Below are 24,742 nucleotides of genomic sequence, written 5' to 3' on the forward strand. Positions count from 1 at the left end.
ATCGGTTGTGGCAATGGATGAGACGTGGATGCCATTTTTCAATCCAGAAACGAAGCACCAGTCAGCTCAATCGAAGCACACAGATTCACCGCCACCAAAAAAATTTCGGTTGACAGCCAGTGCTGAAAAAATGATGGTGTCCATGTTCTGGGACAGCGAGGGCATAATCCTTACCCATTGCGTTCCAAAGGGCACTACGGTAACAGGGGCATCCTACAAAAATGTTTTGAAGAACAAATTCCTTCCTGCACTGCAACAGAAACGTCCGGGAAGGGCTGCGCGTGTGCTGTTTCACCAAGACAACGCACCCACACATCGAGCTAACGTTACGCAACAGTTTCTTCGTGAGAACAACTTTGAAGTGATTCCTCATGCTCCCTACTCACCTGACCTGGCTCCTAGTGACCTTTGGTTTTTTCAACAATGAAAGACACTCTCCGTGGCCGCACATTCACCAGCCGTGCTGCTATTGCCTCAGCGATTTTCCAGTGGTCAAAACAGACTCCTAAAGAAGCCTTCGCTGCTGCCATGGAATCATGGTGTCAGCATTGTGAAAAATGTGTATGTCTGCAGGGCAATTACGTCGAGAAGTAACGCTAGTTTCATCGATTTCGGGTGAGTAGTTAATTAGAAAAAAAATCGGAGGCCTTAGAACTTGAATGCACCTCGTAATATATTTCTAGATTAATCATTTAAAGCTGGTTCTTGAAACTTTAATAGACGTTTTCAGGATAGTTTGTGTCTGTCTTCAAGAGTCTGACATTTAAGTTCCTTCAACATCTCAGTGACACACTTCTTCAGGTCAAACAAACCTGTGGCTACATGTGCTGCCCTTGAGCAATATTTTAGAACTAGTCACATGAGTGATCTGTAAACAATCTCTCTCGTAGATTGGTTATATTCCCCAGTTTTCTACCAATAATGCAAAGTCTACCACCTGCTTTACCTATGGCTGAACCTATGAGATCTTTCCATTTCATATCCCTACAAATTGGGCAGGTAGGTTAGAAAATTTAAAAAGGGAAATGGATAGGTTAAAGTTATAGTGGGAATTACCGAAGTTCGGTGGCAGGAGGAACAAGACTTTTGGTCAGGTGAATACAGAGTTATAAGTACAACATTAAATAGGGGTAATGCAGGAGTAGGTTTAATAATGAATAAAAAAATAGGAGTGTGGGTACGCTACTACAAACAGCATAGTGAATGCATTATTGTGGCCAAGATAGACAGGAAGCCCATGCCTACTACAGTAGTAAAAGTTTATATGCCAACTAGCTCTGCAGATGACGAAGAAATTGAAGAAATGTGTGATGAGATACAAGAAATTATTCAGATGATGAAGGGAGATGAAAATTTAAGTCGTGGGTGACTGGAATTCGATAGTAGGAAGCCGCCTGGTAGAATTTTGCACAGAGCATAACTTAATCATAGCCAACACTTGGTTCAAGAATCATAAAAGAAGGTTGTATACATGGAAGAAGCCTGGAGATACTGATAGGTTTCAGATAGATTATATAATGGTAAGAGAGAGATTTAGGAACCAGGTTTTAAATTGTAAGACATTTCCAGGGGCAGATGTGGATTCTGACCACAATCTATTGGTTATGAACTGTAGATTAAAACTGAAGAAACTGCAAAAGGTGGGAATTTAAGGAGATGGGACCTGGATAAGCTGACTAAACCAGAGGTTGTACAGAGTTTCAGGGAAAGAATAAGGGAACAATTGACAGGAATGGGGGAAAGAAATACAGTAGAAGAAGAATGGGTAGCTCTGAGGGATGAAGTAGTGAAGGTAGCAGAGGATCAAGTAGGTAGAAAGACGAGGGCTAGTAGAAATCCTTGGGTAACAGAAGAGATACTGAATTTAATTGATGAAAGGAGAAAATATAAAAATGCAGTAAATGAAGCAGGCAAAAAGGAATACAAACATCTCTAAAATGAGATCGACAGGAAGTGCAAAATGGCTAAGCAGGGATGGCTAGAGGACAAATGTAAGGATGTAGAGGCTTATCTCAGTAGGGGTAAGGTAGATACTGCCTAGAGGAAAATTAAAGAGACCTATGGAGAAAAGAGGAACCACTTGTATGAATATCAAGAGCTCAGATGGAAACCCAGTGCTAAGGAAAGAAGGGAAAGCAGAAAGGTGGAAGGGGTATATAGAGGGTCTATTCAAAGGCGAGGTATTGAGAGCAATATTATGGAAATGGGAGAGGATGTGGATGAAGATGAAATGGGAGATATGATACTGCTTGAAGAGTTTGACAGAGCACTGAAAGACCTAAGGCGAAACAAGGCCCCAGGAGTAGACAACATTCCATTAGAACTATTGACAGCCTTGGGAGAGCCAGTCCTGACAAAACTCTACTATCTGGTGAGCCAAATGTATGAGACAGGCGAAATACCCTCAGACTTCTAGAAGAATATAATAATTACAATTCCAAAGAAAGCAGGTGTTGTGAAAATTACCGAACTATCAGTTTAATAAGTCATGGCTGCAAAATATTAACACGAACTCTTTACAGACGAATGGAAAAACTGGTAGAAGCTGACCTCGGGGAAGATCAGTTTGGATTCCCTAGAAATTTTGGAACATGTGAGGCAATACATATCTTAGAAGCTAGATTAAGAAAACGCAAACCTACGTTTCTAGCATTTGTAGACTTAGAGAAAGCTTTTGACAATGTTGACTGGAATACTCTTTCAAATTCTGAAGGTGGCAAGGGTAAAATACAGGGAGTGAAAGGCTATTTACAATTTGTACAGAAACCAGATGGCAGTTATAAGAGTCGAGGGACATGAAAGGGAAGCAGTGGTTGGGAAGGGAGTGACACAGGGTTATAGTATCTCCCCGATGTTATTCAATCTGTATATTGAGCAAGCAGTGAAGGAAACAAAAGAAAAGTTCGGAGTAGGTATTAAAATCCATGGAGAAGAAATAAAAACTTTCAGGTTCGCTGATGACATTGTAATTCTGTCACAGACAGCAAAGGACTTGGAAGAGCAGTTGAACGGAATGGATGGTGTCTTGAAAGGAGAATATAAGATGAACATCAACAAAAGCAAAATGAGGATAATGGAATGTAGTCAAATTAAGTCAGGTGATGTTGAGGGAATCAGATTAGGAAATGAGACTCTTAAAGTAGTAAAGGAGTTTTGCTATTTGGGGAGCAAAATAACTGATGATGGTCGAAGTAGAGAGGATATAAAATGTAGACTGGCAATGACAAGGAAAGCATTTCTGAAGAAGAGAAATTTGTTAACATGGAGTATAGATTTAAGTGTCAGGAAGTCGTTTCTGAAAGTATTTGTATGGAGTGTAGCCACATATGGAAGTGAAACATGGACGATAACTAGTTTGGACAAGAAGCGAATAGAAGCTTTCGAAATGTGGTGCTACAGAAGAATGCTGAAGATTAGATGGGTAGATCATATAACTAATGAGGAGGTATTGAATAGGATTTGGGGGGAAGAGAAGTTTGTGGCACAACTTGACTAGAAGAAGGGATCGGTTGGTAGGACATGTTCTGAGGCATCAAGGGATCACCAATTTAGCATTGGAGGGCAGTGTGGAGGATAAAAATCGTAGAGGGAGACAAAGAGATGAATACACTAAGCAGATTCAGGATGATGTAGGCTGCAGTACGTACTGGGAGATGAAGCAGCTTGCACAGGATAGAGTAGCATGGAGAGCTGCATCAAACCAGTCTCAGGACTCAAGACGACGACGACGACGACAACGACAACAACAACAACATTGTTGTTGTACAGGTTATGTTATTAACTATCTTCATTTGCACTTGAATTAGCTCTCCTTTTACCATAATCTTACTTACCATATTATGATACAAAATTCTCCTTTGTCTGCATTCACATTGTCTCAAAACTTTCTCACATTAGTTCGTACAGAGTTCGTCAGTAGAACAATGAACTACATATTTACTTTAGACCTCATTCATGCATCATTCACACTGCTAAAAGCATATACAAAACTGTACTAACATAAATAAACAAAAAACCTTCAAGAAATAAACAGAACAATTCACAAAAAGTTCCCTTGCCCTGTTTCTTGAATGTCTGTGTGCACTACTGGACTCTGGTGGTCGAAATTCTTAACTACATTATAGTTATTTCTGTTTAGTCCTGTCCGCTACTGTCGTCTAGCAGATGAAAATTAGAACTAAGTACTCGACTGAACCCACTTCAGACCATCTGTCACTGTGCACGTATGAGTCACTCTCCTGATACACAGGCTCTAGACAGGAGCGACATAAGGTGCTAAACCTCATGCTCAGAGTTGGAAATGGTCACAAACAAAAGGCTGAACCAAGAACAATAAAATTACTGCATGATAGTCATAACAAATCTCAGATATGATCTGCAGGATATTGATGGAGCTCCATTCCAACAGTTATCAATCCTCTTGTGAAGCATATGAAAATTTCTTACATATGATAGTACTCGCCTTTAATAAATGTCCTGCTACAAATACAAAGAGGCCATGTTCAAAGAAAAATCGGAAAAGATATACAACTGTTCCACTCCTTATCTGTATAAACTAAAAGTACTGTTTAAGTCATGCTGTGAAATGTCATATAACAATAGTATATAAAAGCTTGTCTACCTGAAACTGAAGCTATGTTACAGGTGGGGAATATTTAAAGCTAAGTAACTGGCAGATGACAACTCTGTAGATCAGTCAAGTACCAAATGTGAGGCAGCATGGAAGATACTAAAACTGGCTCTGGGATCTCCATAAGAAAGCTGCCTCTTCCTGTTAGCAGCCCAGACAAACTTAGTCTCAGCTTTGTTTGTTCAGAGTAATACATTGTACCCAGTGAGGAGGCAGTAGCCAAAAATGACAGTGAAGTGGCAGTAGTTATGCTACCGACTGCAGCATGTGAAGCCCACCACCACAGTAATAATGATTTGGAAGAATATTAGGGCCTTTCCAACTTCATTGTAAAATAAATTATGTGCTGCATTATAAACTGAGTGTTTAGGGGAAGTGCCTTTCCGTGCTGGTTAAAGTTAACTGTAATTGTATCTCTGTGTTGAAAGGAGATAGGGAATTCCCAGAAAATTATGAACTTATCGTTATGGTTCCAATAAAATCTAAAATCATTGAGGTGATAATGTAAAAGCAAATAAATGAATGTTTTTAGAACGATCACCTCTTAAATTATGCCCAGTAAGGAGTTTGCAAAGGTCAGTGGTCTATTCAAGCAATTTTTCTGTCTTAAAGGGATCTGAACACATACATCTGCACTTTTGTTAAATTAAGAAAGGCTTTTGACACCCTGTTACATAATTTTCCTGTAAATAAGCTTAAACATTATGGAATAACTGAGAGCATGCAATTATAAAAATCACATTTGCCCAGTAGAAAGAGGGGGGGGGGGAGGGAGGGAGGGAGGGAAGTGTTCCTGAGTGTCATAAGGAGTGCCTCAGGGATCAGTGCTCGGACTGTTTTTGTTCATAGTTTGTTAATGACCTACATAGCCTGCTACCTTTTCAAAACAGTGATGTATGCAGATGATCCATATTCATCACTTACTATAATGACACAAATGCTATGGGCGATGTGTGTGAACTTCTGATGGAGAAAGCATCTTCCTGATTCCAGGCAAATAAATTAACATTCAATAATAGCAACACTGAGAGTGGAGTACTGTCCCTAAAAGCTGCAAGTTATCCACCTCAACACCAAACTGAACTGGAACACATACACAGGTAATTTATGCAGCAAACTATCACACACATTGTATCTAATCAGAAAATTAAAAAAACTCTGCATTAATGCAAAACAGGTTCACCCTGTGTACTGTGTTCTTTTCCACATGCTCATAAACTGATATAATTGTGTGTGTTAACTCTGCTTGAGCCAGGAGACTTTTTATTGGGCAGGAAAAGGTATTCATTGCATGTAGTCTAAGAGGTAACACTCATTGCAAAATGCATCTCATTGAAAAAAAGGTGACTGTCCCAAGTCTATACAAATTTCACACCCTTGTGCACACTAGTTCAGTTTAGGTTAAATGTGATACTAGATTGAATATTCAATGTCATAGAATTAGCAATAAGAACTCTTTGAATATTTGCTGGACTAGATGGACAGAAAGCATTCTGCACGTGGGAGAATCTCATATTAACAAATTACTCAATAGGATGGGGCACTTAAAAACTAATTAGTTCAGAAAAGCTGTATAATCCTGCCTGAAAGAAAAAGCTTTGTATGCTGTTGGTGAATTTGTAAATAGTTATCTATTAATTTAATTACAAACAAGAAGCTTCTATCCTAATTATTTATGAGTTTGTGTGACAGCTGTCTATAGTATAACTAAATTTATTCTATGTGCCATACATTTAATTGAAGTGTAACTATACAATTGCAGACTGACAGTACAACCTGTATTTCAAGAGGGATAGCTTATGAATATAGCTGTGGATGGTGTCAAATGCAGCTTGAAAGCTGAATTATAGGCCAATACATAAATAAAAAATATTTTCCTCTCCCTTTGTTACTATTCCCAACAGTATAGTGTACATGGCAATGATTCTAATGTGCATATCCTAATTTGTGAATAATTTTGCTATATTTTCTTTGACAAACTGCCTATTGGCTTCTGTCTCGGGTTCTTCGGCCGACGTTCATCTAATGATTTTTCTGACGTTTCGCCAGCACAAGTGGCTGGCATTGTCAAAGCTTCACCCTCCATTGCCGGTGGTGAACTGGGGCCGAGCTCGTGGCCGCAGCCTATATGTACCTGGCGCGCCAACGTCCGAGGGCTTCTCCACGGTCATTTCCGGTGCGGTTCTCCTCTTGCTACCTGCGACGGTCGTTCGCTGCAGTACGGGAAGCCAGAATCTGTTTACCTTAAGGCTTTCCTCTTTCTTGTTCAAACTGTTCGCGTGCTTTTGTATTTCTACAGCTTCTCTGAACAAGCGCTTGTGATAGTGCTTCTCTACAGCCAGAACTTCCGTGTCGGCGAATTTTATTACGTGGTCAGTCTCATTCAGTGCGTGCTCTGCCACGCCAGATTTCTCCACCTGCCCCAACCTGCAATGTCGCTTATGCTCTTTGATCCTGGTGTTAATTGATCGTCAGTCATTCCGACAAACTTTTCCACATGTGCATGGTATACGATATATTCCCGACATTGCAAGTGGGTCTCTTTTCTCCTTCACCGATCTAAGACACTCTTTGATCTTCCTTGTCGGTTTGAAAATCATCTTTACGCCATGTTTGCGCAATATACGTCCGATTCTGTCTGTCACACTGGGAATGTATGGCAGAAAGGCCGTACCTGACATTTCTTTTTCTGGTTCCCTACTTCGCCGAGTGTTTGGCTCTGTTACACTTCTAATATAATTTGTGGAGTACCCATTGCTCCTCAGAACAGTTTCCAGGTGTTGCATTTCTCGTTTGAGGTGTTGAGGCTCACATATTCATCCTGCTCTTGTTACGAGCGTACTAATCATGCCTCTTTTCTGGCTCGGGTGATGGTTTGACAGTTTGTGCAGGTATCGGTCCGTGTGCGTCGGTTTTCGATACACGCTGTGTCCCAGGTTTTCGCCATCCCTTGTGACCAGCACATCTAGAAATGGCAGTTTCTTGTCCTTTTCTACTTCCATGGTAAATGTTATGTTGACATGGAGGCTGTTCAAGTGTCTTAGGAAGTCACCGAGCTGTTCTTCACCATGGCTCCACACCACGAAGGTATCATCGACGTACCTGTACCACACCTTAGGTTTGCAAGTCGCCGAGTCCAGTGCCTGTGCTTCGAATTGTTCCATGAAGAAGTTGGCCACCACTGGACTGAGAGGACTACCCATGGTGACGCCTTCCAGCTGTTCGTAGAAATCGCCATTCCACGTGAAATAGCTCGTGGTGAGACATGCATGGAAGAGCTTTCTGATGTCTTGCGAGAAAATGGAACCGATGTGCTCCAGAGCATCACTGAGTGGCACTTTCGTAAATAACGAAACATCATCAAAGCTGACCAGGATGTCGTTTGGTGCAAGTTTCAGTTTCTTCAGCTTATCAATGAAATGTCCTGAGTCCTTAATGTATGTGTCGGTCTTCCCCACGTGTGGCTGGAGCAGAGAGGCCAAGTGTTTTGCCAGTTTATATGTCGGTGAGCCAGGAGCGCTAACGATCGGTCTCAGTGGAACGTTGTTCTTATGGGTCTTGGGTAATCCATACAGCCGAGGTGGTAGGGCTTCTGTGTTGCGCAGGTTTCTCTGTATGTCCGACGGCAGAGAAGACGCCTTGATTAATCAATTAATATTCCGTGTGATACGCTGCGTCGGATTTGCACTTAGTTTTCGGTACGTCGTCGGATCTAATAGGTCTCGGATCTTTTGCTCATAATCTTCGGTCTTCATTACGATGGTCGCATTCCTCTTATCGGCAGGCAGTACCAATATACTCTTGTCGGTGTTCAGATTCTTAATGGCTTGTACCTCTTCTTTCTTCAGGTTGCAAGCTGGTGGTTTTGCTTGGTGCAGTATACTTGCTGTTTCAGTGCGTATTTCCTCTGCCCTTTCACAAGGAAGGGTCCGAATGGCTGCTTCGGTGTTGGCAATGATGTCCTCCATAGGTATAGTTCTCGGGATGATAGTGAAAGTCCCTCCTTTTTGAAGAACAAACACTTCCTCTTCGGTCAATTGTCGTTCAGTGAGGTTGACCACTGTGTGTGACATGTCGGGAATCGCCTTGTCGGTCTGCTTCCGGCATCTTTCAAACTTTTTCTTCTGTCGCTCGATGCAGCGCTCGAGTTCGTTCTGCTTGCTCCTGTGAGTAATGCTGTCGATCTTGTCCCAGTCGTCTCGATGCATTCTGCTACTTAGTAAATAGAAAATTTCCAGAAGTTCCTGATCCGTTCTTGCCAAGTCTCTCCGTGTTGTATGTATTCGCTCATGAAGAAAAGCTCGTTCCATTCTGTCATAGATACGATGTGCTTGGGCGGTGGTGAATAGGCGTTTACATCTCGAGAACTTCGGTGTAGCACATTCATCTCGGCACCGTGACAGAAAGGCGAGAGAGGACATCAGTCGCGCTTTCTTCTTCCGTCGTTGGCCAAGGCGTCGGTACAATCTGCAAATCTCCTCCCCATAGAGGCATAATACAAAATTGTTAAGGCTTTCGTGGCCACTTGTTGACAAACTGCCTATTGGCTTCTGTCTCGGGTTCTTCGGCCGACGTTCATCTAATGATTTTTCTGACGTTTCGCCAGCACGAGTGGCTGGCAGAGCATGCACTGAATGAGACCGACCAAGTAATAAAATTCGCCGACACGGAAGTTCTGGCTGTAGAGAAGCACTATCACACGCACTTGTTCAGAGAAGCTGTAGAAATACAAAAGCACGTGAACAGTTTGAACAAGAGGAAAGCCTTAAGGTAAACGGATCCTGGCTTCCCGTACTGCAGCGAATGACTGTCACAGGTAGCAAGAGGAGAACCGCACCGGAAGTGACCGCGGAGAAGCCCTCGGACGTTGGCGCGCCAGGTACATATAGTCTGCGGCCGTGAGCTCGGCTCCAGTTCACCACCGGCAATGGAGGATGAAGCTTTGACAATGCCACTCGTGCTGGCGGAACGTCAGAAAAATCATTAGATGAACGTCGGACGAAGAACCCGAGACAGAACCCAATAGGCAGTTTGTTGACAAGTGGCCACGAAAGCCTTAACAATTTTGTATATTTTCTTTATCGTACAACAGTAGTTTGATAGTTCCAATCACATGTCGGGTTTTGGGATGAGTTGAAATTTCTCGTTTTAAATTTTCTAGAGAAAATGTGTGTGTTTATTTTTTAAATTGTAACCACAATCTGACTTGCTAATAAATAAACATCATTCTAAATTTAAAGATTTGGTCAGGTTCTTGGTGCCATGCTCTTTGACCCCAAGTTGATGTGAGTATAACACATAAGGGACCTGCAGGTCTGGTTCCTCTAGGTATTGAATGTGCTGAAGTAATTTTGTCACAAACTTTGGAGGGAAGACTGGCATGCCTGCTCCAGTTTTATGAAGTTTATGTGCTGTATTAGCCAGAAAATGAATGCATGTTGTGTGAATAAACAAGGACTAGGGCAAAACAGTAAAGCCTTCATCAGCTTGATGATACTTAATAATGCTGTGCTTTATTAGTAGTTTGTAAAATTTTGTAAGCTTTGCAATCACATGATTCACTGGTGAGTGAAAGACAAGCTATTGTTTGCACTGTGGTTTTCTTGCTGCTAGTCCACGAGATTGTTTCACTAATAGTATTAGTTAAGAGTTATGTGAAATCGTGAGCCCAGTGGAGCAAGTGAGACAAATGTTCGCTGCAAAATACCTTGCCTACCAGACTCCCTGAGTGCTCTAAAAAGCTATACAATGCATCTGATAAATAAGTCTTTGCTACTGAGGACTCCGGCTTCTTTCAACAAAGACTCTGCACAGGAAATTTATTTCTGCTGTGTATTGGGCACATGAGACGCCAGTGAAGCAAATTCGCAAATGTGACAGTCAATGAGATGTCCATGGAAAAATCCTGTAGGTCACTGTACTGTCTCCCTCTGAGCTATTTCCTTGCTGTAGAGGTACAGGGTCACGCAGTTGGTTAATTCAGCTCATTTTGTCAACATTCTAAATTTAATCAGTTGAGTTACCAATGCAAACACACTCACACTCACACTCACACTCGCACTCACACTCACACTCGCACTCGCACTCACACTCACACTCACACTCACACTCACACTCACACTCACACTCACACTCTCTCTCTCTCTCTCTCTCTCTCTCTCTTTGTCTACATCTATTCTCTGTAAACCATTGTGAGGCGCATAGTACAGGGTACGTCCCATTGATTGAATGCCTCTGTGAGTGCAGTAGTTATTCTAATCTTACCCTAACCATTCGTATGTTGTGGGCAACATGCAAGGGGTTATAGTATACTTCTAGAGTAAGAATTTTAAGCTGGTTCTTGAAACTTCAGCAGACTTTCTTGGGATTGTTTGCATCTATCTTCAGGAGTCTCCCAGTTCAGTTCCTTCAGTATCTCTGTGACACTTTCCCGCAGAATGAACAAACCCGTGACCATTTGTGCTGCCCTTCCATGTATACATTCAATATCGTATGTTAGTCTTATCTGGTACTGGTCCTACACACGTGAGCAACATACTAGAACCAATCACAAAAGTGATTTGTAAGCAATCTCCTTTGTAGACTGATCGCACTTCCCCAGTATTCTACCAGTAAACCAAAGTCTCCCACCTGCTTTGTCCATGATTGTGAACCTATGTGATCATTCCATTTCATATCCCTACGAAGTGCTCAGCCAGGTATTTGTATGAGTTGGCAGATTCCAACTATGACTCGTTGATATTATAGTCATAAGACAGTCTTTTTTTCTTTTAGTGAAGTGAAGTGCAGATTTTACATTTCTGAACATTTAAAGAAGGTTGCCAATCTTTGCAACAGTTTGAAATCTTATCTAGAGTTGACGTAATATTTATGCAGCTTCTTTCAGATAGCACTTCATTGTAGATAACAGCATCATCTGCGGAAAGCCTGATTTTGCTATTAATATTATCTACAAGGTTATTAATATACAACACATACAGCAAGTATCCGTACATAATTCCTTGGGGCACACCTGAAGTTACTTCTACATCTGTTGATGACTCTTCATTCAAAATAATATGCTGCTTCCTCAATCCAGTCACAAATTTCCCTTGATACCCCATATAATCATAGGGTGCTACTCAATCAAATGCTTTTCAGAAATACTACACCTACCTGGTTGCCTTGATCCAGAGCTTTCAGTAAGTCACATGAGAAAAGTGCAAGTTGAGTTTCACATGATCGATGTTTTCGAAATCCATGCTCGTTGGCATTGAGAAGGACATTCTGTTAAAGACACCTCATTATGTTTGAGCTCAGAACATGTTCTAAGACTCTACAACAAATATATGTCAAGGATTGTATGCATTGTGCTGGCAGAATGCACTGTGATAAGACTCCAGCTCTACAACATGACTGGGATGAGAGGTTGTGTTATGGAGTGGCTGAGGGGATAAGGGGGAAAGTGGTTGATGGCTGGGAGGGAGGCAAATGTATGGCATAGAAATATGATAGAAAGGTGAGCAGATTACGAATGAAATATGGGACCAGCACCAGTGAGTTTACACAGCCCAAGGGGACGATTATGTGGTGTAGTTGGATTGAAAGGGGATGATACATCAGAGAAAGAGAAACTGAGGGGAAGGTGGTGTGGGTGCTGGATGAGTGAAGTTAGGGTGCTGGGGCAGTGTGGAGGTGCTCGTGAGATGGGACTAGCAGAGATTGAAGCCAGGAGGATTACATGAATTAAAGATGTGTTGTAAGGACAGCTCCCATCTATGTAGTTCACAGAGAGGTTGATGTTGAGGAAAACCACCCAGGTGGCATATATCGTGGAGCAGCTACTGAAATCAAGCATGTTGTGCTCAGCAGCATGTTCTGTAAATGGATGGTCAGCCCTGTCCTTGGCCACAGTTTTGCGGTGGCCATTCATTTGAGTAGACAACTGCGTCATTGTCATACTCACATAAAATACTGTGCAGAAATTGCTACACAGCTGTTATGACAGGACTGCTTTCACAGATGGCCAAGCCCCCTGATGGGGTAGGATGCACTTGGGGTAGGATGAGAATAGGATGTGCTGGGTGTGGATGTTTTGGACTGGTCTTTTATCTGGATCATCCTCAGGTATATGACCAATGTCGCAAAGAATTGTTGGTTCCTCACATCTGGCCACAATGATGGCCAAAACCCTGGCGAAGGATATGGTTCAGTTGTTCCAGTGAGGAATGATATTAGTTGATGAGTGGGTGCTGCTATGCAGCTGCTTCTTGGGGCAGCTGATTCTTGGGGTGGTAGAAGGATTAAGCATTTGTCAAGATATGGAGTATAATTCTGTCTGGTAGGTTAGTTTTGGTGGTTATTACCTGTCTGAAAAGTTTGGCAAGACCTTCAGCATATTGAGCAAGGGAATTTTCAACAATGCGGAAGAACCACATATGGATGTCCATACTATATGAGAGTGATAATTTGGCATGGAAGGGATGACAGTTTTAAAATCCAGGTACAGTTGATGTTTCGTGGGTGGGATATGCACGGAAGTGTATATGGAGCCATTAGAGAGGTGCAACTTAACATTCAGGAAGGTGGCCCATTGGGTTGATGATCATTAAGTGAAGCAAGTGACAGAGGTGGTGTTGAGATTGTGGAGAAATGAAGATAGGATATCTTGACTGTGGGTCCATGTCTTGAAAATCTCATCACTGGAACTGAACCAGACAAGGGGATTAGAGTATTGGGCAGCTAGGAAGTTTCCTCTAGATGGCTCACAAGCAGATTGCCATTGGAGGGTGCCTTGCATGACCCATGCCTATCCTGTGAGTTTGTTTGTATATCATCCAACAGTTAGATGCATAAGAGTGAGATATTGAGTTTGGAAGGTGAGAGCGGTATGTATGTGAGATTTCTTTCTGTATTTCTTTTTTAAAGGCAGACTTGTTACATTCTAAACTTGTCTCCTATACAACAAGTAAAATAATTAGAAAATTGTATTTTACATATGACAAATGGATCGCATTACACGCAGATGTGGAAAGATATAAATGCAGTAGTGCTAAAAGAAATAATTTGCTACAAAGTATAGGAATATGTTTTGAAATGAAAATAAACTTTGAGCAAAATAATGGCGGAGGTATGACTGCAAGTATCTGTGACAGTTTGCTTGGTACACTGATACAGTGTTTCAATTGACAGCGTCTGCTAACATTTTGTATGACATAATGTTCCAACCCTGAGAACACTGATTTATTGCACACACATAAAAGACAAGGTACAATACAGTAAGATATGCACAAGTGGCCCAGTGGAGCCTGGCACTCCGGCCTATATATTCATTAGTTCCAACAGCGGGTGCAGCCAGCAGGCTGCACTAGCACCTGCTGACGAGTTAACAGGCCGAGTGGCTTTTAGTGGCGGAATCGAGCACAGGCTTCACATGGGAGCTATGAAGCGACAAAATTGATAGTTACAGCACTCTTCCTTTGTAAAGAAGTGAGTTCTCTACTTACGTCTATTCCTTTCATAGGCTGTTGAGTCATGCGACATGCTGCTACCAGTGCATAGGGTCAAAAGTGGTGCGAGTGCAGACAGGTATATCGTCCGCACCTCCTGTGAGAGGCTATATAGTAGGAAAGGTGATGCTGGTACATGGTACAGCATCCATTTCCACTTCAGTCCAACCCTACAAAAGGAGATTGCAGTGAAGGCGGTAGAACAGGCAGCAACTGTGATGGAGGCCTCAACTGCAACAGCGTGAGAGCGGGCTCCTGCCCTGGCCCCCAACTGCTGAAAGGGGCACCCACAGCAGAGGAGATGATTGTGCAAATGTTGGCACTGGCTACGGAGAAGGCAAGAGCATCAGCTGCGGTGGAGGAGGTGGCCGGGCAAATGGAGGACACTGGGGTGGCAGAGCTGCCCACTAAGTGCAGCAGTCCATGTGGGGTTGTAGCTGGCCTACATGTTGCAACACCCACCTATCAGCAGTGTGGACGATGCAGAGGCATCAGTCACGGTTACTGCGAGCACCCATTTTGGCTGGTGACCAAACCCATGAGCCCAAACAACTGTGCCAGGCAAGAAGTGTTGCAGCACAAGTGCTGTTGGAGCCTGGCTTCGGCCGAAGCAGATGTAGCAGTCCAGGGCTGATGACTGTGCAGCAGTTCATCTGGACCCTTTGCATCCAGCAGAGGTAAACCTATAAAAACTGAGGAACCAGTCAACAATTGAGGTTGAAAAGGAGGAGCTGTGGTGTGATGAACATCACCTTTTTTTACAAAATCTTCAAATTCCTGAGATATGAACTGGGAGCCATTGTCGCTATCTAATGTATGTGAAAGATCCATTATTGCAAAAATTTTTGACAAAGTGGAAATTGCTGCTGCCGCAGAGATAGACAGACAACACACCACTTACAGAAACTTAGAATAAGTATCAGTTGCAACAAGCCAGTAGAAACTCCAAGAAGGTCCTGCAAAATCTAATTTCATTCCCAAGGCTGCTGTGAATCCGGTAATGGCAACAAAAGATAAGGAGCCACCTGATAGGTGGCACACTGTGGGCAAGCTCCAACAACCTGTGTTATTTCCCCATCAAGACCTGGCCAATAAATGTCTATCTGGTAATGCTTTTGTATGCGACACGCCCCAGTGGTCATCACACTGAAGGGTAAACTGGTCGTAGACCCGGGGAGCAGTGTATTCTGTAGCTAACAGCAGCAATCCGTGCCAAACAGAAAGACGATTTTCTAATGCAGAATAATTTCTCTAAGGATGAGAAGCATGGCCCGGAGGTTCATCTAGCCATCTGTGGTGCACAAAAGAAACATTACTTATAATAAGATCCACATCTGCTGTGGTGCAATTTTAGTGCTAGTAATAGGAAACCCATCAACATTTTGAGGATGCACGTCCAAATGAAAACAAATTAATCCTTTATCGGACTTTGGACCCAGACCGTTTGACAAACATGATAAGACGTCAGTATTTGCACGTTATGCTATAGATCAAAAATGTATCTCATAACTGTATCGTGACAGGCAAAGAACCCATTGCTGTAAGTGATAAGCAGCTTTGTCTGGCAAGGTCGCCAAAGTGTTAGACACCAGTGCTTTGTGTGCTGTGATCAGGTGGAACTTAGACCTGTATAGAAAAACATGAAATTTCTTTAGAGCATACACAATCACCAGAGCCTTTTTCTACATCTGAGAATAATGCTGTTGGGCTAAAGTTAAGGATTAGAGGCATATACACATCCTTCCAAATACTTATGCGCAAGGATGTGCTCCATCGCTAACACAAGGTGTTGACCCTACTGAAAAGTGACCAAACAAGAGGCTGACTGCATCTTAGATTTTAACAATTTGAAAGCCTGGCCACAAGCCAGTGACCACTGGAAAGGAACATCTTTACATAAAATGTGTGGAGTAGTTGTGCAACAATAGCAGCATCGGGTATGAATTTGTGGTAGTATACAATTTGCCGAAAAATGCTTGTAATTTCTGATGGATGTGGGGGTGTGGCAATAGCATCAATATGCTGGCACAATGGTTTAATGCCAGCTTGTGATGCTTCAAAACCCAAATAAATAATGGATGGCTGGAAAATCTGTTTCTTGCCCAAATTGCACTTTAACCCATGCAGGCTGTAAAACAGAAAATGGAGCATGAAGGTTCTCTAATGTTTCTTTGTATAGGCACCAGGTAAAGAGTTTATGCAGCCTGGAACTGATGCCATGAGTTGTTCTACAAAGCATTGAAAAATAGCTGGTGCACTTGTCACACCAGAAGGTCACACTAGTATTGATAAAGCCCAAATGAGGCATTGATTATTAGGAGGCATTTAGATTCCTTCTCGAAAAATTGTGCCCCCACTCCCCAGTAATTTTGTTAACTTGGTCAATATGTGGCAAAGGATAGGTGTCAATGATTGACTGTGCATTAATAGATTTTTAAAAAAATCACTGCAGAGTTGTAATTTTTTTAATATCACCAGTGGTGCTGACCATTCATTGGAAGAAAGAGGTCAAATAATGTCAAGGGATTGAAGACAGTCTAATTCTACTTTTACGTAATCCTATAATGGTCCCAGCACCAGGTGGGCCCAGAAAAAAATGGGGACAGGTAGACTGTTTCATTGTAATATAAACCTGAAATTTTGTTGCACAACCCAGTCCAGGAGAAAATCGTGAGGAAAATTCGGCTCTTGAACTTCCTTACCAGGACCAAAATGTATGATTGCATCACGCACCATTTGATCTACATAGGGTCTCTTATGAACATTTGTCACAAAATTACGAAGAGTAAGTCCATATAGTTCTACTGCTCATGTCCTGTATAACTGTTTTGGCCACTTATGGCAGCAGTAAAACTCCACACGAGCAGCAATGATGTGAATGCGTTTACAGTGACAGGTAGAAAACACACATCTGATCGAAAGAAAGACTTACATGTTCTTGGAAGGGAGCAAGCTGACACAACTGATACGCGTGAGGTGAAATCAGTGACACAAAGAACCTTGCACATCTGTTACCCCAAATGTCTGGAAATATTGCCACAGATATTTTTTTTAAGTTTCCTGGTCTTCTGCTGCCCTGTCATATGCAGGGAATGTCAGCAGATATGTTGTTGGTGTGGCTGCCTTTTGTTCCAGTGTCGTCGTCAAACTGGAAATAGCAACTATCAATGCCTGCTGTTGCTCAAGTAGAGATTTCTGTGCTGCCTCCATGGAAATTAAACTCAAGACTAATGTCTGAAGTGGAACTTGAGGAGTCAAATACAATACTCTTCGCCCAAAAAGTGTTCTGATCCAAGAGTACTGTAATTTATTTGCAAACACATAAGGAAAGATACAATACAGTAAGCAATGCATAAGTGGCCTGACGGAGCCTGGTGCTTCAACCTATGTATTCACCATGTCCGACAGGGCACTGCTGGGATGCTGCGCACATGACTGCTTTCGTATCATTAGGCCATGCGGCCTCTAGTGGCCAAATTGATCACAAACTTCACGTGCGAACTATGATGCGGTGCACACAAAATATTGGTAGTTACAGCGGAAAGAAATTAGTTTAAATGATTATTTTAGAGGGGTGTACAACCAGTATCAAAATCTGTAACAGTGGTGAGGACAGTTGCCACTCCCTTTAATATTATCTTGTAACAACTTGTCATCACACAGATTTGAACAGGATCTTGCTTAGTGGAGTAAGCGGATGCAAAATGTGAGATGGGGTCATCAATAATTTAAAAATAAGAAATAAAATACATAATATCAATGAAGATCCAGGATACCAATGAAATATGTCACTTGTTTTCTTTCTGGAAACCAACAGGCACTAGACTGTAGCAACACCATGCTTCAATTGCAAAAATATTACAATACATGTCACACAATCACAGTTCAGTGCTTGTACCATACTATTTGGTACCCAGCAGCTTTCCTTAGAACAGTTTCAGCATATCTTGACAGCTCAACCCATTTTTTCGAAGCCTGCTAAAAATGACTACCAATGCAAAAAAAATTATTGACAGTTAAAATTTTCAACTCTTCTGCAGCTCCCAAAACTAGCAGGAAAAGGTTACATTTTACAAGCCGATAAGTGATTTGAGCCAAGTTTTATTTGTCGCCAACACAGCGACCTGAGCCAGTGTTTCTAATTACACCCTCACTGCTGATTGGCTGGACAACACACACATCGAATAAGCCCTAACTGCCCAAGCCAAGTCGTGTGTTAAGAGCACGCAAAATCACAATTTCTTTGATAAGACCTCTCCACGGGGGAATTCTACAGAATTAGTAACCCAGGTTAACGTGTTTTTCATCCAACCACCGAGGACACGGACATGTACAAGCATAACTCCTTGTGTACCATATGTCAAGGGATAAACAACCATAAGGCATCAGTAACTGCCACATGAAAAGAGCACAACAGCTCGATAACTTAACAAGAAAGCTCAGTCACAATAACAACCTAACCAATTGACACATTTGTGGACAATTTCTGCCCAAGTCACTGCTTCGGCACAACTGACAAGTATCGTAAATGCTTTACTACTACTTTCAGTGCAGTGCAAGGTTCCTTTTTTCATGCATGTAAAAGCAGGGGTAGCACACACAACCAGCGGCAAGAAAGCCCTACATAAGTTCAGAAAATTTGAACTACTGCAGCAGACGAGTTCGTTTATCAGTTCACAAAACTCTCAGCGCCTAGGACAAAAAGGTCTGACACAGTGAGAAATTTAATACCCAAGGCAGAGTGCTTGCAGAAGACACACTATTTAATCCCAATAGAGTAGAACACTGTCTGCAGCAAATGATATTGTGCTCTGCACCTAACTCCGTCATTCTGACCTATTCTCTATGCCGACCATATGCAATCGCATGCCCGTAATGCAGACCACCACAGCCAAGGCCTGCGCACATCCTCTGTTTGCCCCATGTCAGTGTTCAGGAACAGTTTATTCCTTCTGGACTGTGACCGAAATTCCAATCAGCTCCTCCTTGCCAAGCGCCAAACTGCCTTGTGTCATCCATCACAGAGCCCTCCTTCACCACTGGTGGACTATCGCTGCTATCTGCTGTTCTCAGTTGCTGGCTGCAGCAGGAAGTTTAAACACTGGTGCTCGGTGTAATGCTGTATCAGCACACCGTTCTACCCCCATGCCCACTTTAAACTGGAAGTCATGACGGGATCCTAGGCAATGCTTGACCTCAAAGGTGCTAAATGTATCTTTATCTATGCAAGACTACATCCAGCATAGATCATAGATTTTGCATTTGTGGTATGTCTGTCTGTAATCATGCAGTGTCAGAAGTCAGTGCAGTAAGAAATAAGATTGAAACCAATGTGTACTCATTGAAGAAATGAGTCTAATAAGCAAAATAGAGCTGTAAACAGAAACAGCAAGACTGTTGGGTACATTTTGTGTCCTTCATTATTCTGTTTCCAGTTGGGAACTAATTGTGTAAAGAAACACAGTTGCAAGAAACTGCACATTGACAGCTTCTCCAGGGATACTGACAGTAATAAAAAAATAGTATTACAACAAAGTATGTTGCAATGTATGCTAAAGATATGAGACCTTTTAATGCTGTTTTTGGCAAAGGTTTCAAAGAAATAGGCCAAGAATTAACAGATAAAGGTGCACGTTACAGGGAAGTCAGCATTTTAGTTGTTGTGACACATGCTTTTATTGTAAATAGAACAGACTGATGCAGGAGGAAACAGTGTAATGCCTGCTGCTTTACATAAGTTATTAATAAAACATGTAGGGTGAAAATCGAAAGTGTATTAATTCGCACAATCAGGTGCATAATTCGATGCTTAGAGCATGTCACATAAATACAGATTGGTCTCTCATGAATGTTTCATTAACAGCTAAATTCCTGGACGTTAGGGATACAGGAGTAAATGTGAAAGGAGAAATAGAAGGGAGTATGGTTGATTGGAACATCACCAGACATCTGGTATAATTCTGTTTTTGTGTCTGAACAAGATGCCAATATAATAAAAGCATGGAAAATCATGAGACTCCCTTGTGCTACTCATTGTATAAATAGAGCATTTACCTACACTTTTGACTAAGGTTTGATGCTTGTTAATTTGTGTGCCAAACATGGCAGCAACAATAAATACTGCAAAATGCATTGTATGACATGTGAAGAAAAGTGGCCTCTGCACATCTCTAAAATTGCCTTTGAAACAAGGAGTCGGCACACGCTGGAACAGCTCGCACACTATGCTGCACTCCTTACACACTCAGTACAATGAAGTTGTTGCTTTGGTGACAGAAAAGAATTTGCCGTACACTTTAGAGGCATGTTGATGAGCTTGCAGGAATTATAGTGGATTTCCTGAAACCATTCAAAGAGACCACAGATGAACTAGAAGGTGAAAAAGAACCTACAATCCAGTTAGTTCTTTGTTTTCATAAACTTCAACAAATCCGCAGCATCAGTGACAATGAGTGTAAAGTGAATTTAATTACTGTAGTTACATTGTTTCATTATGATAAAAGGAAAGTCTAGAGCTGTAATTAACTTGGGTAACTGATGCACACTAACAGATTTGAATTTTTAACAGGATGCACAGGGGATTAAAAATTGAGCTCTGCCTTTTCTACTTGAGAAGGTTGTAGTTACTTCCAAATATAAAATTGCTACGTTCCTTTGGTTGTCTTTCTGTAATCTCAGTGTGCTTGACATAAATAAAAATCAGGACGTACTCCACGCAACCGCTACGGTTGCAGGTTCGAATCCTGCCTCGGGCATGGATGTGTGTGATGTCCTTAGCTTAGCTAGGTTTAAGTAGTTCCACGTTTTAGGGGACTGTTGACCTCACAAGTTAAGTCCCATAGTGCTCAGAGCCATTTGCCAGGAAGTCCTGAGCTGTGAGTGACAGATATTTGTAAGTTATTCAGGTACAACATGCAGTTGTTGTAATCATTTTATATAGTTAGTGCATAGTGTTTTATAGCTATACAGAAGTATTATAAATACTATATTTCCTCACATTAAGCACACATTTTCTGGTACACCTTCATGCTTTCGACATCTGTGCTGTATTACTTCTCTCTCTTGTTACTGTAGAGCCTTAGAGTTAAAATGTAACACGCCTATTGTTTTTCAGGCATCATGTGGAGCTTGACTATATAAAAGTTTTCTTGATCTCGATTACTTACCTGTATAACTGTTTGACTGGACTGTGTAGCTATATCTTGAGGCAGCAGACTCCTTTCTCGAAGGTAGCAAATACAAGTCAGCATATCCCTTTAACAAATTTTACAATACATATTAGTGTTTGATGTTTCGCTCTGTGTGTTGTCTCTGTGTGTTGTCTTGTCTCTGTGTGTTGTCTTGTCTCTGTGTGTTGTCTTGTCTCTGTGTGTTGTCTTGTCTCTGTGTGTTGTCTTGTCTCTGTGTGTTGTCTTGTCTCTGTGTGTTGTCTTGTCTCTGTGTGTTGTCTTGTCTCTGTGTGTTGTCTTGTCTCTGTGCGTTGTCTTGTCTCTGTGCGTTGTCTTGTCTCTGTGCGTTGTCTTGTCTCTGTGCGTTGTCTTGTCTCTGTGTGTTGTCTTGTCTCTGTGTGTTGTCTTGTCTCTGTGTGTTGTCTTGTCTCTGTGTGTTGTCTTGTCTCTGTGTGTTGTCTTGTCTCTGTGTGTTGTCTTGTCTCTGTGTGTTGTCTTGTCTCTGTGTGTTGTCTTGTCTCTGTGTGTTGTCTTGTCTCTGTGTGTTGTCTTGTCTCTGTGTGTTGTCTTGTCTCTGTGTGTTGTCTTGTCTCTGTGTGTTGTCTTGTCTCTGTGTGTTGTCTTGTCTCTGTGTGTTGTCTTGTCTCTGTGTGTTGTCTTGTCTCTGTGTGTTGTCTTGTCTCTGTGTGTTGTCTTGTCTCTGTGTGTTGTCTTGTCTCTGTGTGTTGTCTTGTCTCTGTGTGTTGTCTTGTCTCTGTGTGTTGTCTTGTCTCTGTGTGTTGTCTTGTCTCTGTGTGTTGTCTTGTCTCTGTGTGTTGTCTTGTCTCTGTGTGTTGTCTTGTCTCTGTGTGTTGTCTTGTCTCTGTGTGTTGTCTTGTCTCTGTGTGTTGTCTTGTCTCTGTGTGTTGTCTTGTCTCTGTGTGTTGTCTTGTCTCTGTGTGTTGTCTTGTCTCTGTGTGTTGTCTTGTCTCTGTGTGTTGTCTTGTCTCTGTGTGTTGTCTTGTCTCTGTGTGTTGTCTTGTCTCTGTGTGTTGTCTTGTCTCTGTGTGTTGTCTTGTCTCTGTGTGTTGTCTTGTCTCTGTGTGTTGTCTTGTCTCTGTGTGTTGTCTTGTCTCTGTGTGTTGTCTTGTCTCTGTGTGTTGTCTTGTCTCTGTGTGTTGTCTTGTCTCTGTGTGTTGTCTTGTCTCTGTGCGTTGTCTTGTCTCTGTGCGTTGTCTTGTCTCTGTGCGTTGTCTTGTCTCTGTGCGTTGTCTTGTCTCTGTGCGTTGTCTTGTCTCTGTGCGTTGTCTTGTCTCTGTGCGTTGTCTTGTCTCTGTGCGTTGTCTTGTCTCTGTGTGTTGTCTTGTCTCTGTGTGTTGTCTTGTCTCTGTGTGTTGTCTCTGTGTCCTGTGACATCATGGCCATTGTCTGGCCTGCCGGGGTTATGTGGTCCACAACGGATCTCTTACGTGGGATTGTGTTTTCATGGAATAACTGCACTTATCAGCAGGTGCCTCCATGTGCAGGAATCCAGGTACCAATTGCCACAGGCTTGCAGATAAACTACATTCACTTTCACTTTCATGACATGTGCAAAAGAAACAAAAATTTCCTGCACAATGTGGTCCAAAACACACTGACTTGCTAAAATGACAAAATGCTTGCCCAAGGTCACGACTATCTTTTGTCAGTTAGAGACAGAGGGTGTAACACAGCACTTTCTCCAAATTTTCTCCGTTACCCCTCAAAGCAGTGTCTTTGTCACTCTGAAAGAAAGATGTTTCAGGGGCTGGAAAAATAACAAGTCCTACAGACCAGATAAACTAGATCTCTACATTTTAATGCAACCCGACGATGACAAAGACATCTTAAAGTGGTAGAGCAAACCTCAAATTGATCTACCAGAATGCACGAGTGATCTACTGCTAATCAACAATAACTATTAACTGTTTTCAATGAAAGCAAACAAAAAAGTGAAAAGTTAGTACAGTAAATATATAAAGATCTTAGGATGTTTTTGCTATAAAGACAGTCGTCTTCTGAATTTCAGGGATTCTATCCATTTGATGTGTACATTGCCTCTACTAGTGACAAACCGAGTAAGTCATGATCCGGTTATTCCCATGCCCAGACAACAGACGTGGCGTGAGTATCTGACTGAGAAGTCATATGGACCGGCCACTAATGGCTTGGTCCAACTTGAAACAGGTGAGTTGTAACCCATTAAACGTACGGTGTTACAGCACTCTAGTGACAGCTAATCAAAATTATGGATATGCGGCAAAAATAAAGTTGCTTACAAAATGAGTATTTCTCACAAATGAGTGAGTGTGCAAAGTAAACCAACACACTCTGTCACCAATATGAGGGATACTTCTAAGGACAAATTGGAAAGAACTGAATTTCTTTATTATAATTTTTCCTTGTTTGAAATTGCATAATGTGAGTTTTTGTGGGATTAAAACTTAAACTGTTGCTGTGAACTAGTGACAGGCACACCTGTTCAGATATAATGTTTTGATCTGAGTCTGGCAAGATTCCAGAATGAAATTTTCACTCTGCAGCGGAGTGTGCGTTGATATGAAACTTCCTGGCAGATTAAAACTGTGTGCCCAACAGAGACTCGAACTCGGGACCTTTGCCCTTCGCGGGCAAGCGCTCTACCATCTGAGCTACCGAAGCACGACTCACGTCCGGTACTCACAGCTTTACAACTGCCAGTATCTCGTCTCCTACCTTCCAAACTTTACAGAAGCAAGAGGGTTTGACCTCCAGTTTTCAAAATTTTCCCGAAGAGCAAGCCAATTGGGGAAGGACACCTTACATGGTGCATCATATCAATCCGGTGCTGAGACCTATTGCATCCTTCGTCGACGTGGATCTGCACTTCTACTCGTTCTCCAACTGTTGGGCGAGGTCACCCTCCTGGATGCATATGTTCCCGTCAGCTGTGCAGTATTGTTTTCTACACTGATGATGATAATAGACTTCTTTCCTTAGTTGCACCTTATATCCAGCATGGTAGCCAGTCCGTTGTGGTGGGGCCGCCAAGTACCCTGTTGGTTGTAGCCCCCTGACCAAACAGGGATTTCTCTGCTGATGCCTGCGCCATTAAGTCCTCACATATGCCAAGGAGTCGATGCCAGGTGGCCTTTGCTGTGGCTGGGTGGCGCCCATGGGGAGGGCCCCTGATCAGAGTGGGTGACATCAGGGCAAATGACACACGATGAAGTGTAGTACATCATCTCTTGCCGGTGGTCAAACAATAGTAGAGTCTAAGCGTTTACGGGCTCAGTTCAACACACAGAAGTAAGACCCCAAATCGTTCCCCTCCCTGGCCACATCATGGGAGGAACGTCTGGCTAAGGACGGCAGCGGCTCTTATTCGCCACAGTACGTTGTATGTTAGAGAGCTGATGGGGAATCTTTCATGACGGTGAGGCCTCAGTTTTTTGTTGAGCATTTAGAGGACAAGT

At 42.2% G+C, this 24,742-nt stretch overlaps 1 protein-coding gene across 4 annotated transcripts in view; it reads left to right on the plus strand.

Moving 5' to 3' along the window:
- Positions 1 to 24,742, plus strand: part of LOC124796440 (mediator of RNA polymerase II transcription subunit 15-like) — a 76,355-nt gene that overhangs the window by 19,125 nt on the left and 32,488 nt on the right. The window contains exon 3 of one of the 4 annotated variants that reach the window (XM_047260637.1): positions 5,624 to 5,730. The exons of the other annotated variants lie outside the window; for them this stretch is intronic. Coding sequence (XP_047116593.1) covers positions 5,624 to 5,730 — 107 coding nt within the window. The remainder of the gene's footprint in view (positions 1 to 5,623; positions 5,731 to 24,742) is intronic. 4 annotated transcript variants of the gene reach the window in all.

This window comes from Schistocerca piceifrons, chromosome 4 (genome assembly GCF_021461385.2).
Source record: "Schistocerca piceifrons isolate TAMUIC-IGC-003096 chromosome 4, iqSchPice1.1, whole genome shotgun sequence".
In the NCBI taxonomy this organism is placed as follows: domain Eukaryota; kingdom Metazoa; phylum Arthropoda; class Insecta; order Orthoptera; family Acrididae; genus Schistocerca; species Schistocerca piceifrons.